The following is a 19015-nucleotide window of genomic DNA, read 5'->3' on the forward strand; positions in this document are numbered from 1 at the left end:
GAAACCGAAGAACTAACGCAAAGGTGACGGAAAGCTTGGGTAAAAGCCATCAATTGGAAAAACTTGAACGACCATACTGTCAGGAAGTGGCACGTTGTGTGTTCCGAGCATTTCCTTACAGGTAGATTAAATCCACACAAATTTACTTTTATAAACATATTAAATATATTTTAAACTGCAGTTTATCTTTTGGGAATGCTATGCTAAGTAAAAAATGTGACGGTGATTATTGACAGCATACGTACACACTAGTGCCTTCCAAAATAGGGATATAAAAGTGACATAAGTAATGATGAAATGTTAAAAACATCCTGTACTCCATAATGAGTTTTTAGACATAATTAATGATGAAATGTTAAAGTGTGGGATTACTGTGTGCTGAGGTTAAAATCCCAGATTTCACAAAAGGCAGAAGCCAGATGCCTGCATGGCATATTGAAAGAGCCAGGAAGATAGCACATCTCTGAATCCATGTAGAATCTGTTATTGGAAATATCACCCAAAAATATTCCATTTTGAAAAGTATTATTCCAATAGATTACCTAATTACACAGGAAGGAGAGACCCTAAACCTGGATAAAATTGTTACAGTGTGTTGTGCTTTATCAAACATGTGCCCTTCTGTTGTACCTTGAACTGTTCACTGGAACAATGGCTTTTACCAAGCACCAAATAATTAAATAAACAAGGTCACGATATCGGCGGAAATACTTCTTCATCTCACGTCCACTCTGTTACTGTATATTAACATCATATGGATCCCTGCCGCCAATTGCCTCTAATTTCTTGCAATACCACATCGAACTTTGTGCATCTAACTGAGCAACATACTACATCTTCGACATTGCCTGGTAAAATGGCCACTAAACACAAATTGTGATGTAATACGCATGCAACTTAGTACAACCCATTGTTCCTGCATTCAGCTAACAATTTGTGAAGGTATGGGCTGGGCAAATGCTACTGTGTCCTTCCAAGTAGCTTCTTGAAACTGTTACCGCAGATAATGTACTGAGGAATGAGCCATCAGATGAGGACACTCACCCACAAAGCAAGAGGTAGGTGCATAAAGGTGCCAAGTGCTTTTATTAAAGCCATTCAAAATCCAAAACAGTGTTCAAAGGTGCAGTACAAAAAATTCAATAAATAAGTAATCCAATAAAACAAAAACGAAGGTGCTGGTGGAGGTAAATAAGAGTCCATTAAAATGAGGTTAAAAATATGGCGGAAAAACTGTCCATAAAACCGTGAGCCTGGGTGCACTCCTTTAAAAGTTGATGTCTCTTTGTCTTAACCCTAAAGTGGTCCTTAACCCTAAGTGGTAGTTCAGTACTTGCTGCCCCTAGGCTTGGGCGTCTGTAGCTGTCTACAGGCACCGTCCCCGAGCCTCTGACTCCCACTGCCAGACTCATGTCCCTGCAATCTATGGCTCACCTGCAGGAAGCCTCACTGATCTTTCCAATTCCCCTGCAGCCACGCCGCCTCTCTCCGGCGAGTCGCTCCAACTGGGCAGCATAAGTCAGTCACTCCAGCTTCTAGGTCACTCAGCTGTAATGGCCCTCAACCCCTGAGCATCGGCCACATGCTCCCTCCATGGACTTCCTCCCAGCTGTCTGCCTTCTCTCTCTCTCTCTCTCTCTCTCTCTCTCTCTCTCTCTCTCTCTCTCTCTCTCTATCTATCTCTTTCTATCTCTCCCTCTCATTCACTCACACCCATTCTCTCTGGCACCTGCCTTCTCTCTCCATTGTTTAACCTCCTTCCTCTATCATCTTTTGTTGTTTCATTTTCTTTCTGATCCTCCGATTCTCCTCCGTTTCTCATGCAAGCTGTTTCTTCTATGCCCCCATGGGTGCAGGATCTCAATCATACTCTGCAGGAAGCTGATGAAGCAATTGAGACAGACCACTCCCTCATGTGCATCATGCCCCAATTACTCCACAAACCCCCTGCAGCTACATGAGCACACACACACATGGAGAGTAAGCTGGCCAATTAGTTATATATTTATTAAAAACGGCCACCTTTTACTGTGTGTCTGCTTTACTAGGCCGAGAATGTTGGAAGTATGCATGTTTTTGTCATAGGCTCAGCAAATTGTTTAGTTCTTTTTATTCATCACTTCCGTGATAAGATCTAGTTTCTAATTGTACACTAATTGAAACCAAATTGTTTCAAAATAGCACTGAGTTTGAAGATCTCCTGTTAGAATCAGGTATAAAGCGGAAATGAGACTTGGTGCAACTACCTAGTTCACCAGAGGCAACACACACGCATGCTCTCGCATACATGCACAAACGCACACACACACACACACGCACACGCACATATGGATACACATCCTCACACAGGCCAATTTAAAGTGACTGTGCAGACTCCATGTAGGTCTTAACCAGACCAGGAATTAAGTCCAGGACTCTGAAATAGGGGCGGCATGGTGGCGCAGTGGTAGAGCTGCTGCCTCGCAGTTAGGAGACCCGGGTTCGCTTCCTGGGTCCTCCCTGCATGGAGTTTGCATGTTTTCCCCGTGTCTGCGTGGGTTTCCTCTGGGCGCTCCGGTTTCCTCCCACAATCCAAAGACATGCAGGTTAGGTGGATTGGCGGTTCTAAATTGGCCCTAGTGGGTGTGTTTGTGTGTGTCCTGCGGTGGGTCCCGTGACCCTGTGTTCGGATTCAGCGGGTTGGAACATGGATGGATGGATTCTGAAATAGTGAGAGGGTAATAGTGCAGATTCTAAGTACAATATATTGAATATTCAGGGTGTTTTATACATCTACAATTTAAAGAATGACAATTATAAGAAAATGATTTTTATTTTTAGAGTGCATCCACCAGTACATGTTATATACAAATATGTGTGAGGCTTACAATCATCAAGGACGTGAAGGGCTTCATTTGTTATGATGCCAGTCTGTTGGCACATAACTGGGACACAATCAAGAACTATTATATTGAGTTCCTTGGTGGTACAGCAGCAAAACTAATATGGATATGTTCACTTTTACTCATAAGCATGACTTACTCCTGTAAAAGAAAAAGAAAATCCTTAATCTTAACAGGACAGCCTAGTGTACTGTAGGTGTATTGTACATGTCAATCAAATAATAGTGCAGTATTTTGCAACATAAATGTGGACTTCAGTGACTGAGTGTGGGTGCATCTCAAACTGGAATGGCATCCCACTCTGGGTTGGTGTTCTATTGTATGCCTAATGTTTCCAGCCCATGTATGGATGGGCCTTCTTAAGGCATAAAATGTTGTAGAATATACTGTTATCTATTTAGAATTCATTCATGTTCTTTCATATATGTATGCCAAGAAAATATGGCACTTGAAATAAAAATATTAATACACATTTATATATTTGTATTCTTGTGTTATATAATTTGTAACATATGTTCAGGTATATAAGATACAGGTTAAACATTTATTAAATCATGAAGTAATTTTATATCTGAAAATCTCCTCGTTGTAGTGAACCCTCACCTTGTAAGACAAGACACCTCCCAAGCAGCAGTAGAGTTCCACTTCACTGTATTTATAGGTGTCGTAATCTTACACTTAAAAGTACAAATTGCTGTCTATGACTTGTGGCATCCATGGTCTCTATAAGGTCTCACTATATGTCTGTAAATGTACAATATGCACTTCAGAAGAGGTCATCCACCTGAAGCTAAGAATGTTTGGGCCCAGCCAGTACTTGAATGGGGGACCATCTAAAAAAAAGCTTGGTTTGCTATTGGAAGAGGTATTGGCAATGCCAGCAGAGGGCACTTACCCTGTAATCTATATGTGGATCCCAATGTCCCAGTGCAGTGACAGATACACTGTGCTGTAATAATGGCCCCATCATTCGGATAAGATGTAAAACCGAGGTCCTGGCTCTCTATGGTCTAAAAAAGATCCCTGGGCATGCTTTGTAAAGAGCAGGGTGTAACCGATGTCCTGGCTAAATTGCACACCACAGCCTAGACATTCTGGCCTCCTCATAATCCTCTGTTTGTAATTGGCTCACTATTTCACAGCTTCACCACCTAATAGCACATTTGTGTTGAGCATACTGGCACAGAAATGCCTACTGTTGCCTTATCCATTCAACCAGTAGTGGCTGAAGTGGCACCCCACTCACTATGTAAAGTGATTTGAGTAGTGAGAAAATCACTATGGAAATGTAAAGAATTATTATTATTATTATTATTATTATTATTATTATTATTATTAAGACTGCCCCAGCCTAGATGCTTGCACTAGTTATATGTTTTAAGCAGCTGGACTAATGCTCTGTTCAGCACCTCAGGAGCTACTTAGAGCCAGCCCCCGAAACACACACACACACACACACACACACACACACATCTGCACAAACCCCTCACTCACTCATCTGCTCCACACACCTGAGCCTACTAATTAGAATATATAGCACCCTGCTTGCCTGTGAAATTTTAAAGGTTGAATCTAAAAAATGAAACACACACATAGCAAGGCAGAGGGCAGCCACATGGTACCCTCTACTAGCCCCTGGGACGATGATATGGCTCTGTACTTATGCCTTCATTAACAATGTGACCAGTGGGGCTGCAAATTTGTTTTGAGGCTTTGATGACATATATTCAACTGTCATGTGCAGAGTACATGCCTACTTTCCTTCTGAAATCAAAGGCAGCCTTTTGATAAGGCCAGGGCTCAGAGCTTCATTTGTTGCTAGACGCTGTTTAGCCTGCAGTCACCCCCCACGTGCAGGAGTAACAGATTACACGCAGACTAATTTCCGCAGGCGTTTCAATATGCTCTGTGGCATGCAGCACTTTCTGACTTTTTTAGGGATTCTGTTTGTTGACTTCATTATTTTTTTAATATTTTAATGCTTGTTGCACACAATTGAATGTGGCTCTCTGTATTAAGGCATATAGGAATTAAGAATTTAAATAAATTGTATTTTGAGGCAGACAATGCAAGAATTAGGGTTTTGTTAGCTTTTTTTATGAAATAATAATAATTGAGGGTATCTGTTCAGTGGTAATAAGTGTGAGGCATAGCTGATAGCAAACAAGAGAAGTTACAAGGTGGAAATTCACAACTTTCGGGGAAGTAGATGGTCCCAATCACTAAAGCAGTGCAATGGGTTTATTGCTCGGCTGGGATGTGAACCATTGGCTTCACCTTATTTTATTAATCCTTTGATTGAATGTCAAAAGGTTTAAATACTGGGAAAATACATTCAGTTATCTGAGGTTTTTATGTCACTACCTACAGTATGCATCCATGTGAAGGGTATTATATTCTGTCACTGTTCTTTCTCATCCTTTTAAATCTTGCCATTATTTCTGTGGTCTCAGTTTTTTTTATCCTTGATAACAATTATAGAGCAATCCCCAAACCTCCTATAATCCATTTAAGCATTGATGGATGCCCTAAGCATATTTCGTCAGCATCAGATGCAAGACGGAAATCGATTTGGAATTGAAAGCTGATGGTGTCAAACACTTTTTTGTAAACTCAAATTCAAACTCTTTCCTTTGAGTGGCAGAAATTGACAGAGGAGCAGCTCCTGCATAACATGTCTGCTTTTTAATATCACCACAGTAGTCCCTCAGTTGAATTGTCATGGAAATAAATATATATTGAACTTTGATTTAAATTTTGGTAAGCAGAACTCACATTTTTATTTGTTTATTTTTTCACATATTATTATTTTTTATTGAATTTATTAAAAACAATTAACATTCCATACAAATAACTCAAACTTAACAAAATTAAATTCAATTCAGAGGTCACAGTTTTAGACTCAATTACTTGTGATGAGTGAAATAGCTGAGTTGAAGTTCATGTGCTGTTTCATGAAACTGACAGGAAAATCCATTTTGCAAATGATTTTGCATTTGCAAAATGCAAAACGCAGACTAAAAGGAGTTTTTGGGAGTTAGAAAGTTTTTTAGGGATGGAAAATAAGGAATGTTGCTCCCTAGAGCCTCATTCACACTTCTGTATTTTCCTGTTTTCTTTTCAGGTGCTTAATGCAAATAAGCACTCTCACATGGCAGTAAAATCAATTATTTGTATCCCTCTCAGTCACATTACTGCAGAAGAGTGCAGTGTGTTTTCTTAAAAATGTGACATGCAGCATATTTTACATACAAAGACACATCAAAATCCGCTGTCTGGTACATTACTGTGAGAAAATAGATTAGATTAGTTAAACTTCATTAATCCCAAGGGGAAATTCAGATGCATAAAGCAGCAGAAACATAAAAAACAAGGATACAGACTCACAGGACAGATAATACAGCCAATTGATCAATCAATCCATCAATAATTAAATAAATAAAATAAACTTAATGAGTGCATCAGGTAGAAGCATGGAATTGCAGACAGTGGACATAAAAGACCCCCAGAGGTGCTACTTAGCACACAGTGGTGGAATGAGCCTGTATCTATAAAAGTGCCCCAAGAGATTTTTCATGATGGCATCAAATTTTGCCTCTTTTCTACAACAGCTGCCAGTGTGTGCAGGGTTCACTATGTAATGCATCAGGCTCTCCTGATAAGTTTGTTCAGGTATTGTGCTTCTTTTGAGCTGAGATTTCTTCCCCAGGAGACTGCAGCGCAGAACACCACACTGGCTACTATGGACTGGTAGAACATTTCCAGCAGCTTGCTGCACAATTTAAAAGACCTGAGTCTCCTTAGCAGGTACAGTCTGCTCTGGCCCTTCTTGTACAGTGCCACTGTGTTATCAGACCAGTCCAGTTTCTTTATATATATTGTGGACTTGAACCCGGACACACACAGACGGACATCATAAGTTCACCACACACCCTTTATTCACAATTAATAAAGTCAGTGCCCTTCCCAGTGCCTCCAGCACCGTTCCCCCAAATGTCCAGGCCTCACAGTCCTTGTGCCTCTTTCTTGGCCGCCTTCTGTCCTCTCTCTAGCTCCGTCCTCTTCCACCTGACTTCCGCTCTCGACTGAAGGGAGGCGGCCCCTTAAATAGGAACCCGGATGGGCTCCAGCTGCTCCCGGCACTCCTCCGTAGCCACGCCCCAGTGTGGCGGAAGTGCCGGCTGCGCACCCGGAAGCCGTCCTGGAGTCCCCTGTTGTCTTCCCCCAGCACTTCCTGGTGTGGCGGAAGTGCTGGGCTCCAGGGATATTCAGGCACCGGGGCACCGCCTGGCGGTGGCCATGGGTCCCTACAGGGCTGGGCTTCCAAGCCCTTTACCCGTGGCCCCCAACATAACCAGGGCGGGCGCCCCCTCGCTATCTGGAGGAGGCACAAGCCCTCCTCCGGTCCTCCTGGGCGTCCCGGCCGGACGCCACAATATATATACAGTATATATATATGTATATATAGAGAGAGAGAGGTTTCTTAACTCTTTTCGGGTGCAAGACAGTGATTCATGCATCAAAATATACATATATATATATCATTCATAGTTCTGAATCACAGTCTGATTATTTAAGTGGTTACCAACCAGGTAATTTCAAATTTGACATATCTTTGTTTACTTATATTGTGATAGCATCATGTGTTGTAGATTGTGTTGTTAATTTTATGTACCTTGTTACGTGTATGGATTTAACACCCAAAAAAATTCTAGCAAGTATGTTGCCTCGCAATAAAGTTCAAGTTCCAGTTCAAACTAACTGCACAGAAAGCCGCTTGCCAGGTTGGCAGTTAACAAGCAGCCACCCTTTCCAGCTTCTTGATTCCTGCTGATGAGCTTGATGGTATGCATTATCTATTCATGATGGAGCTTTGAGTTTCTTTTCTCTCTCTGATGTGTCTTTAGGACTGTGATTACTAAGATTGTACCAGTAGAACAACCACAATTCACAGTTGACATCTCAACAAAATGTCTACACCTGACTAGGACATGAGTCCGGTGATTTTTTTTTTTTTTTTTACTAGAGATCTTTAGTTAAACGATATGTAATAAGCAGATACTTGTTGAATTAATTCATGAAAATACTTTCAGACTAAACACCTTTCTTCTTGTCAGTCAATCATTATCCAACCCGCTATATCCAAACACAGGGTCACGGGGGTCTGCTGGAGCCAATCCCAGCCAGCACAGGGCGCAAGGCAGGGTGCCAGCCCACCGCAGCCTTTCTTCTTGTGCCAATGGAAAAAGTTTAGTTTGAAACAAAACATAATTTGTTTCATGATTTTTTTTTTTTTTTATTGCAAATCATTTAGTTCATCAGTCAGTACTGATTGCTTAATGATTACCTCAACGTTCTGTTTATAAAAGTGTTTTCTAATCTGTAATCTTGACTCTTAAACAGCAAATAACCAGGGGCATTCATTAAACTGTTCCCTTTAAGGATTTTTAAAATTGATTTTAATTTTAAATCCCTAAAGTGTTGGGTAGAAATGATCAGAGAACAGTTTCGTAATCTGTCAGTGGAAACACAAGAGTGAAGAGGGTTCTTCTTAATTGTAGAAACAGTTATACAGTATGTATATAAACCACTTAAGAGTAAAGAAAAGTAGGCACCTGTAGACTTCCCTGTGTCTTAAAATAAGTTGTGTTACAAATTAGGGTCCTTTGACCACTGAGGGCAGTAAAAAGACGCTCTCTCCTCTTCTTGGACATTGTGTTTGGGTGCTCGGTGCCATCGGTGACACCTTCTGCAGCTCAACACAATCAAAGGTGTGTTTGGAGCCAATTGTTATCCAAATTCTGCAATGTACTTTATTGTACTGAGAACCAGCAGACTCTTTCTGGGTTGACTTTGAGTTCAACTTTGAAACTTGTGGGTTACTTGTGTTGTGATGTAAATTGTATTTTGACAGTGAAATTAAGCACTGATCCAATGATAAAAAGACCACTGTTTTTACATTTTAGGAACCTGACAAAGTAAATTTAATTATTTCTTCCCTTTAATAATATTTTAATCAGTTCAAGCCATGATTTTTATATCTGCAGCCAAGCACTTAAGAGTGGTATTATTACATTTTTAAATGCTTTTACAGCACATCATCCTATGGATATACAGTATGGAAGACAGCATTCTTTTAAATATCTACATCCTGTTTCCATTTCCTCTAGGGTTCACAGGCATTGATGCTGTTTAAAGTTTTGTAAGATACAGCTTGTGAAATATTCTACCACTGCAGATTGTTTGCAATGTATATATATTGTAACAAAGGTGCTATATAGGCGCCTGACCCAACACAGATGAACACGGAGGCACATATAAAAAGCCCAAAGACTTTATTTTTCTTCAGCTGTGGGACATGTCTTCCCCCTGCCACACAGCCCAAACACAGTCCCAGAGCACAAACACAATACAATTCTCTTCCTTTCTTTTACCACCACTCCTCTTCAAGCTTCGTCTCCTTCCTCGCAACTCCGGCTCCTCGAGTGGTGGTGGCTGGGCCCTTTTATAGCCCACCCGGAAGCAATCCAGGTGATTGACCACCTGGTCCTCATTGCACTTCCGGGTGGGGCTGAAGACTTGTCAAGCCGGGCTGTTGGAAGCAGACAGCCCCACCTAGCGGCCACCCCGGGCCCCAACCAAGCTGTGGAGGACTCCATCTCCCATGGAGCCCTGCGGGCGGTTGGGGAATCATCGTCAGCCAGGAAGGCCGCCACCAAGTGTCCTGGGGGAGGTATTGGACTGTCCATGGCGGCTCCACCGGAACATAAGCAGCAGAGGCGTCCCTGCCGGGCATGGGACCCAGCTGTCCTTCACAATATATATATATAGAGAGAGAGGAATTGGGTCATGCACTGATACAGCACATTGCCACATGACAAATCACCTTAGGATTCCAAGTTACGACCTGAGTGCAGTCGTGTAACACCTCAGCACCACACTCGTTGAAATAGAATAGGGCAGTGTGAGGTTTTTACAGTGGCTGGAGTGCCAATCCTGTCACAGCCCCCTGAGTTTTCCCTAAAAGTTGGATGACCTGCTTACAGGGCTGGATGCAGATCAACATCATACCCAGGACAAAGCAATTGCAGTTTAAGGGCCTTCCTTGTTCAAAGGCCTAATAGGGTAGAGTCACTTCTGGCGTTCACGAGATTTGAATCGGCAGCCTTTCAACTTCCAGTGCAGATCTCTAGCTTCAGAGTCAGCACTCCGCCCAATTTAAATGGTGAGACACAAAAATAACCAGACTGGGTTTGGGGTTTTCCTGGAAAACCGTCTGGAGGTCGGCCAGAAGTGAATCATAGACCTACATCCCCTCCTACATGCCCTCTCAAACCGCTGACTGGCTGGATTAATCCTGTGAATGGCCCTGTCAGTATTTTCACAACAATCGGTACACGAGTTGCCGTGATAATGTCGGGTGAAAAAAATCGAACAGCAAATCAACATCAAATTTCTTGCATATTTTCTCTTTTTCTGTTAAGCAGTTTTTGACTGACAAAAACATTCCTGCTCTTTATCCTCCCTATCCACCCGATTTAGCTCCTTGTGATTTTTTTACTTGTTCCCAAAAATCAAAAGTGACCTGAAGGGAACACATTTCTCTTCAATGGATGAAGTGAAGACAGAAACGGTAAGCTTGTTGAAGAGCCTCAAGCAAGAAGACTTCCAGCACTGTTTCAATCAGTGGAAGATACGTATGGAGCAGTGTAGAGATCAGGAGGGGAAGTGCTGTACAGTATATAGAAGGTCACAATGTTTAGAATGCTGTAATTCATCAATAAATTTTTTTTTTCTACCAATCTGGTTATTTTTGTGTCTCACCTCGTGTATATATATGCTATGTGTGTTTGCTTTAAACAACCTTCCTTTGCTCTTTTATATCATACACGTAATTTAATAGTATATATTTTTTTCTTTTTTAGCCAAAGACACTGACAGTCAGCAACACGGACACAGTAGTGGATGTCATTCACATGGCACTGCAGCAGTTTGAAATTCATGTAAGCTTTGCCTTTTCATAGAAATACATTGCTTGTGTTTTAAGTTTATTTTTGTATTGTATTTGTCCCCTTCAGTTAATGATATACTGTACGTTTTTACTTTTCCACTTTAACTGAACACAAGTAGGAAGTAGAGTAAAAGAAAGTACTGGTAGCTGGTGACCAACATAAGGTCAGCACTGTCTATCGGTCTGTCTCTGCTGAGGAGATCACTCAGGATGGTGTCTTCGTCCCAGCTGTAGCAGGACTCAAAATGGTGATTTGGAATAAAGAATTACCTCTTCATACACTACACTGGCTGACAAGGGTGACCTGAAGTTGGGTTCTGCCTGTTGTTGTAGGGAGGACAGGCAGGTGAGAGTGAGAGAGTAACTGGGCAAACCCCTTAGCAATGACAAATAAAGCCATGATTCGGATTCATTCAGGTGAGTGAGAGTATAAGGGAAGGCTACATAAGAGATGCTCTTACAGTTAGAAACCCTTTAGCTCAACTGGGTGGGCTGGTGTTTTCTGACTTGAAGAGCATGATTTCACACATAGGGGGTCCCTGAATGATTTCACAAACAGGACAGTCTGTTTACCATAAATGCTTCAGTGGACATGCATAATTTCATTAAGAAGCTGCATGAATTCTGTGAAACCAAATGAATGAGTTTAAAATGGTGCTGGGGTCAAGCATATTGTGAAATCAGGGATTCCATGTTGGGGAGAATAGAAGGCATTGATGTCATGATCTTGCTTTTTTTCTCTCTCTCAATTTTTTGTAGTCTTTCCATGGCCACTAAAAATATCCATCCATACATCCATTGTCCAACTCCTTGAATCCAGGTCTGCTGGGGCCAATTCCAGCCAACACAGGGCGCAAGGCAGGAACCAATCCCGGGCAGGGCACCAATCCACTGCAGCTACTAAAAATATTTGAGGCATTATTGTGGGGGTTTTAAAGGTGAAGAAATCTAGGAAGAGATGTGTTTTTCATTTTGTTAAAAGCAAATATCATTATGCTGCAGTGCCATTTTCTTTTTGTTATGACCTCTGCCATTTTGTAATCTTTGGTGTATTTGATGCCAGGAAGTTGCTAGGTAAGGTCAACTGGAAGTGGGCAGTGCATGACATCATGGGGCCAAAGGTATAAAAGTCAGCAATGGACATTTCTTGGTTTGTCCAAGTTTGTATATTAAGGAAAATCTTAGTGTTTTATTTATGTGGTTAATTTAAATGATCTTTGGTTATGAATTGTCTTTGATGACAGTTTACGTTCTTTGCTTTGGCTCCAGTTATGTGTACTTATCTGTCTTCTGACTCTTTTACTCCATTCTTTCACTACAATTCCCATTTCACATCCTTGGCTTCATCACCTGGATTCCTGACTACCTGGTTTGTCCTAAACTTGCTTTTTGATCTTGTTCTGTCTTCTGATTTTAATAAATACAACTGCCTCCCTGTGCAGTCAATGAAATTGGGACTCAGTGAGAAAAGGGTGGAGGATGGATTACTGCAAAATATTATTTACTTTTATTTTGCTCTATTGGAAATAACCAGTGAGTATTATTACTAGATAATCACCTCATCTTGTACAAGAACACAGAATATTTCTATCCAGGGTGTCATGGTGGGGAATTTTAAATTGATTCCCTGCCTTTCTCAGTGTGGAGCTTGCATGTTCTCCTCGTGTTTGTCTGAATTTCCTTACACTTGCTAAAGATTACCACATTTGGATCATTGATTCTACATGGACCTGATGCAAGTGTGCCTTACAACTGACTGGCATCTCATACACAACTCAATTCAGACAGTTTAGGCTCTTCAAAGTGGCATGGAACTGGCAAAAAGAGGTTTAAATGGTTGCATTCCAAGTAATATCCCATTAGCTATACTAGAGTTAAGAAAAGAAGATGGAGGGATAAGTTAACTTTTGTGCTGGCATCCAGCCAGACCTGATTAGCAAGTATTGATTAAAGAGTTTGGGTCAAACCACTAGCCAAATGGATTAAACGTTCATCCTATCTAGTTGGAATACAACAGATGAAGTATGGACAGGTGTCACATTAGACTGGTGGTGTGTGGAATGTCCAAAAACAAGATAGTTGAGTTAGAGGTTTGTTGTGGAGGAAATCAAATAACAATTAGCCTAAACACATTATTCCCTCAGTGAGCACTTCTATCCATCTTTCCATTTACTAAATCGGCTTCTTCCAGGTTTAGGGTCACAGGCAAGCAGAATTTATTCCATTGTCAATGAAAACAAAGCAGGATCCACAATGAAACTCTTATGTTGTTGGTGAAATGTCTAGTAGAAGTGATGGGGTGTAGCTGGGAATCTGGGGAAACTTTGGAGAAATCTGAAAGAGTGTCCACCTCCTAAACCTAAACCCATAGTATCCATTGATTATTGTATCTTTTTTTTTTTTTTTACACGTAGGGTAATGTAAAGGATTTCCAGCTTTGGGTCACTTCAGGCAAGGAAGACTCTCCATATCCTCTGATCGGTACGTTTTTTGACAATCCTCCTATGGCTGTTTTGGGGATTGGATGTTTTTGGTGGAGCTGAACTTGAAGTCAAAGGGTCAAATCATAATTCTTTATCCCAGTGGGACTGAGAATTAGATCATTTTCAATTAATGTCCATGGGGACTTAGGGACGACTACAGGGATGACATACTTTCACCATGAAAAGTGCAATTAAGAAAATACTGACCCACGGAAAGCATTTTGGTTTAGTTTAGCAGTAGTCTACATTTCTGGGTTTCTGAAAGTGTAAAATCAGGTGGGATAAGGAAGGCTAATTTAATTAGGCTTCACTCCCCTGTTGCCTGACAGTGACCTTTGGATTAAAGTGACAGAGATTAATGGGCAGTAATAGGATTAAGATAAATTATGTACATAATGGTATAGTCAGGATGGTGCTGGGCATGTGCAGCTTTTTGGCAAATATTAATTGGAAACATGAAAAAGTCAAGGCATTGTACAAGCTTATTAGTGTTGTAAATGTTTGATAATTTTACTAATGATTATTTGTGCACTGAAAAAGAACAACCATCAGTCTTAAAGAAGTGCAAGACTGTGATAAAAAAGCAAGTGGCCATGATTCAAAACTCAGCACAAAATAAATTACAGGGAATTGTTGAGTGATATTGGAATTTTCAAGTACTAAAGAGCAGTAGTTTAGCATTGGCAGATGCAGCCAGTGTATCTTGCAGCAGAGTGACCTGCTTGTTATGTGACTCCATGGTCACTAGCCTTATGCCTTTTTATTTGAAGATAACAGGAGCAAACTGTATAATGGCATGTAGATTTCAGCTTTGTCACAGACTGGGACTGAAGACAAAAGAGATATTAAAAGTGACCTTGATTTGCTTCTTCTATGTAGGACATGAATATCCTTTCAGTATTAAAATTAGTCACATGCGGGAAGCACAGCCCTTGTCCTTGGCTGCAAACAAGGATGCAAACAGCCTACCGGATCCTTTGGAAGAGCTGCCCTTGGACAAACAGTGCCAATTCATTCTGAAGCCCAGTCGGCTGGCTAGCGGCCAGCAGTTAACTGGTAAGTGCAGCAACAGTGAACTCTTTAACGTAAGACCAGCATTTCTTCAAGTGGACCATTTGTTGCCTCAGACTAACATTGGTGGGTGGTACCCAGTTAAGGAATCCACCTTTGGTGAAGCAGGGATGGGTGTTTCTAAGATGCTTCATTTTAAAGATGTGACCCTGGTCAAGGTCACATTCTGACTGGTATGTGTAACAAAATCAGTCAAAGTGTCAGGGTTCTCAGAATGGGTGGGCGGAGTTGGTAATTTTTTTAAATTCATACCTCACACTGTGAAGCCACACTTTTTTGGATTTGGGCTGATTGGAGTTTTGTGGTGGTGGTGGTGGGGTGGGGGGTTTAAATTTGAATAATCACAAGTGATCTAACTCATCATCTAAATAATTTTCATTTAAAATTGCCTTTCACATGGCTTTGGTTTGAATTTAATTCTCAGTATCTGTGCTCAAGTGGTTATTCATTAGTGTGTGGCAGAAGGTTTCCTCGTTGCCTATCTGCATGCAACCTCGTGGCCAACAGGAAATGTTTAAATGTAACAATGAATCCCAGGATAAAAGCATTAGAAATAAAACCATGCAAGAGGTGATACATGCTATTATCAACAACATTTACCTTTACATTTACTGTATATGCTTAGTAGATGCTTTCATCCATAGGAGGTCATCATAATTCAATAAACATCTGTCCGGGTGACTGTTTAAGAACAACTGCTACAAGACAAGATTACAGAATGAATCATCATAAGTGAAGAGCTTAGTACAAAGTACAAGCTAGCTTACAAAATATCAGTTAGACTAAAATTCATCAAGAGAGTCTTCAAATGCTTTTCAGTCAGAAGTTCAAATGGAGGTGGATTGAAGGTAGATTGAAATTTGATGCCACGCGTAGGTGGGATCACCAGATGGCCTGAGTACTTGAGAAGAAGCATGAGTGTGCAGTATATATAGAGATATGTAGGGATGAGGATAAACTGTGAACAGTTACTCTAGACCTGTCATTAAGGTAACAGAATCAAAGACTCCCCCTCTGTGTATCCTCAATCAAGGCTCAAGTGGGCATGTTTATTGGTTCTTCAGTGGCTGCCTCAGCAGAATGTTCCTTTGGCCATTTGTCCTTTACAATCTGTTACTTTTGAAAAAAGATGATCTGCTCAATCAGTCCACAGTTTAATCAAGGGGAAGTGCTGCCCCCTAAAGACCGCAGTGTACGTGACACCAAATTTCTAATTTTCAAATTTCTGGTGCAGTCACTGTGGGTGAGGATACTGTTTCATGAAGGCCATAGTGTACCAAACCCAGTATCATCCGTGTGGTCTATGAATATTCTGGATTATTCTCTGTTAGTTTGTGTTACTAAATTAGTTCTAAGTCTTTCCCCTCTTTGCTCTCTCCTGCTGTTAAGACTCTCGACAGAAACCCTTCAAGAGGAAACGTTCCATTATAAACTGGGCCTTTTGGAGAGGCTCTGGAAGTCAGCTGGACAGCCTGCCCGTGTCCCCCACATCACCAACTGCTGGGTGTCTCTTCGGGCTGCCACTTTCTGTAGTCTGCAGCGATGACAGCCTTCCCAAGCCAGTTATGGTAAGGAAGTCACAAAAAAATACTGCAAAAGATATATAGTATATATATATATATATATTTAATTATTTAACTGATTATTTGTATGTGGCAACACATTTCTAATCCTTTGATTTCACTTTCAAAACTGTTATGGAAGGAATGTTAATATGCCACATTACCTTAAAGTATTCAGGAGTTTAGATATCATTTTAAATTTGGCTGCTAGTATCCCTGGCATAGTAAAATGCAGCGCCGCTGCCGGGTACTCTGTTACTTAGGCGGACTGCCAGCAGCCTGTCACATTGCAGAATATGTCCAGCTATAAAGTTGTACAAATTTGAAAAATTGAAAAAAAGAGTGCTAACAGGAAGTTGGGATTTAAATTCACAAAAGCTCTTAATATTTTTACCAGGATGTCACACTTTTAGTAGTCCATTTGTTTCTTATCCTTCTTAAGAATTCCCTCTCAAAAGTTTAAGGTCACATCTGCCAAGATTTTAGCTGAGTGTTAAAACTGCCATATGATTGTAATGATCCAGTAGTAATGAAATTAAAAAGGATATATAAATATTGCTATCCAGGGTGTCATGGTGGGGAATTTAACATCGATTCCTGCCCATTCTCATTATGGAACTGGCATGTTCTCTTTGTGTTTGTATGAATTTCCTTGCACTTGCTAAAGATGCTTAACTCTACATGACCTAATGTAATTGTGCCTTGCAATTGACTGGCATCTCATACACAACTCAATTCAGACAGTTTAGGCTCTTCAAAGTGGCAAGGAACTGGCAAAAACAGGTTTAAATGGTTGCATTTCAAGTAATATCCCATTAGCTATATAAGAGCTAAGAAAAGAAGATGGAGGGATAAGTTAACTTTTGTGCTGGCATCCAGCTAGACCTGATCAGCAAGTATTGATTAAAGAGTTTGGGTCATACCACTACCCAAAAGGATTGAAAGTTCATCCTATCTAGTTAGTCCACATGGATGAAGCATGGACAGGTGTCGTATTAGACTAGTGGTGTGTGGAGTGTCCAAAAACAGGATAGTTGAGTTAGAAGGCTGTTGTGGAGGAAGTCAAATAACAATTAGCTTAAACACATTATTTCCACAGTGAGCACTTCTATCCATCGTTCCATTTACTAAATCAGCTTCTTGCATGTTTAGGGTCACAGGGAAGCAGAATCTATCCCATTAGCAATGAGCACAAAGCAGGAACCAACCCTGGTCAGGGCACCACTCAGGCATGGGATACACCTACACACAGATCCTCATTCACTCATTTTCACCAATAAACCTACCTAATTTATTTTACAAATTGAAATGTTTTGGTATAAAGATGTATGCTGTATATCTGCAGCTGTCAAAAGCACTTTTGTTCTGTTTATTTTCCAGGACATGCTGTGTTTCTTGTTTCAAGAAGGCCCATTTACAAGAGGCATCTTCCGACGCTCTGCCAACGCAAAGGCTTGCAGGGAGTTAAGAGATAAGCTGAATTCGGGGGCTGAAGCACTCCTCTCCTGTGAATCTGTCTTTGTCGCCGCTGCTGTTTTTAAGGTACTGCAAAGTGATGCTTCTTGTGAAACCAGTCTTATCACTTTGACACCAAAAAACCATAGGAAAGCAGCCTGCTCGGCACCTAATCTTTGAAATATTTGTTTATTAACAGATTTTAAAATTCTGTTGCTGTTGGCTGATTGAACTTAATCAATCAACAGAAATCAAAACCCTGATGCAAAACGTCATCAGCCCATGGAGTCTGTATAATAGAACAGAGCAAATCCTTTAGACTAGCATGTCTAGACCTCACTCATAGTTCATGTGCAGATGAGAAGGTTGGAGTGAGGATGCCAGAGGAACATTAGGTTCACAAGAATGACAATCCACTATGGCAAAACACTGGGTCTTTACATATAAGAAGAGATGGCTGACCTGCATAGCTGTGTGTAGCTGGGCTTAGGCTGTCATGTCAGCCACTACAAAAGATACAATACCTCCACTGTTAGGTAGTCTTTGGCAATGGCCTCAAACTGACCTTCAGTGTTTTCTGTGGGGTGTTTATATGTCCCCCTAATTACATTTAGTAATGAATTACTATTTTCCTCAAATTTACATGGACAGTGTAGTCTAAAGGGTAAATAGATAGAGTTTAAAAAGTCAATCTGTCACACACTTATTGTTTTTGACCCTAATCAACTAACTTAACCTGTCACTTAACCAATTTAAAAATGTTATTATATCTTTATAGATTTAAAACATCTTCAAATGGTGTTTCCTATGTACATCTATATATATATATATATATATATATATATATAATTTCTATATATTTATGTATATATATATATATTTTTTATATATATATATGCAGTCAATCATGTTACGTTATTATTAAAATGTTTCCTTTTCTTTTTACTTCTCCGCTGCGAAGCGCGGGTATTTTGCTATATATATATATATTATATAAACTGCTCAAAAAAATTAAAGGAACACTTTGAAAACACATCAGATCTCAATGGGAAAAGAAATCCTCCAGGATATCTATACTGATATAGACTGGGTAATGTGTTAGGAACGAAAGGATGCCACATCGTTTGATGGAAATGAAAATGATCAACCTACAGAGCCCTGAATTGAAAGACGCCCCAAAAATCAGAGTGAAAAAATTATGTGGCAGGCTAGTCCATTTTGCCAAAATTTAATTGCAACAACTCAAAATTGTACGCAGTACTTTGTATGGCCCCTGTGTTCTTGTATACATGCCTGACAACATCGGTGCATGCTTCTAATGAGATGACAGATGGTGTTGTGGGGGATCTCCTCCGAGATCTGGACCAGGGCATCACGGAGCTCCTGGACAGTCTGAGGTGCAACCTGGTGGCATTGGATGGACCAAAACATAATGTCCCAGAGGTGTTCTATTGGATTTAGGTCAGGAAAGTGTGGTGGCCAGTCAATGGTATCAATTCCTTCATCCTCCAGGAACTGCCTGCATACTCTCACCACATGAGGCCAGGAATT

General features: G+C 40.6%; 1 protein-coding gene across 4 annotated transcripts in view; it reads left to right on the forward strand.

Moving 5' to 3' along the window:
- Positions 1-19015, forward strand: part of arhgap20 (Rho GTPase activating protein 20) — a 137969-nt gene that overhangs the window by 101583 nt on the left and 17371 nt on the right. For all 4 annotated transcript variants that reach the window (XM_039743944.1, XM_039743945.1, XM_039743947.1 and 1 more), the window contains exons 7-11: positions 10808-10885; positions 13308-13374; positions 14256-14432; positions 15837-16015; positions 17390-17551. In XM_039743944.1, coding sequence (XP_039599878.1) covers positions 10808-10885; positions 13308-13374; positions 14256-14432; positions 15837-16015; positions 17390-17551 — 663 coding nt within the window. The remainder of the gene's footprint in view (positions 1-10807; positions 10886-13307; positions 13375-14255; positions 14433-15836; positions 16016-17389; positions 17552-19015) is intronic.

Source organism: Polypterus senegalus, chromosome 2 (genome assembly GCF_016835505.1).
Source record: "Polypterus senegalus isolate Bchr_013 chromosome 2, ASM1683550v1, whole genome shotgun sequence".
Classification (NCBI taxonomy): Eukaryota; Metazoa; Chordata; class Cladistia; order Polypteriformes; family Polypteridae; genus Polypterus; species Polypterus senegalus.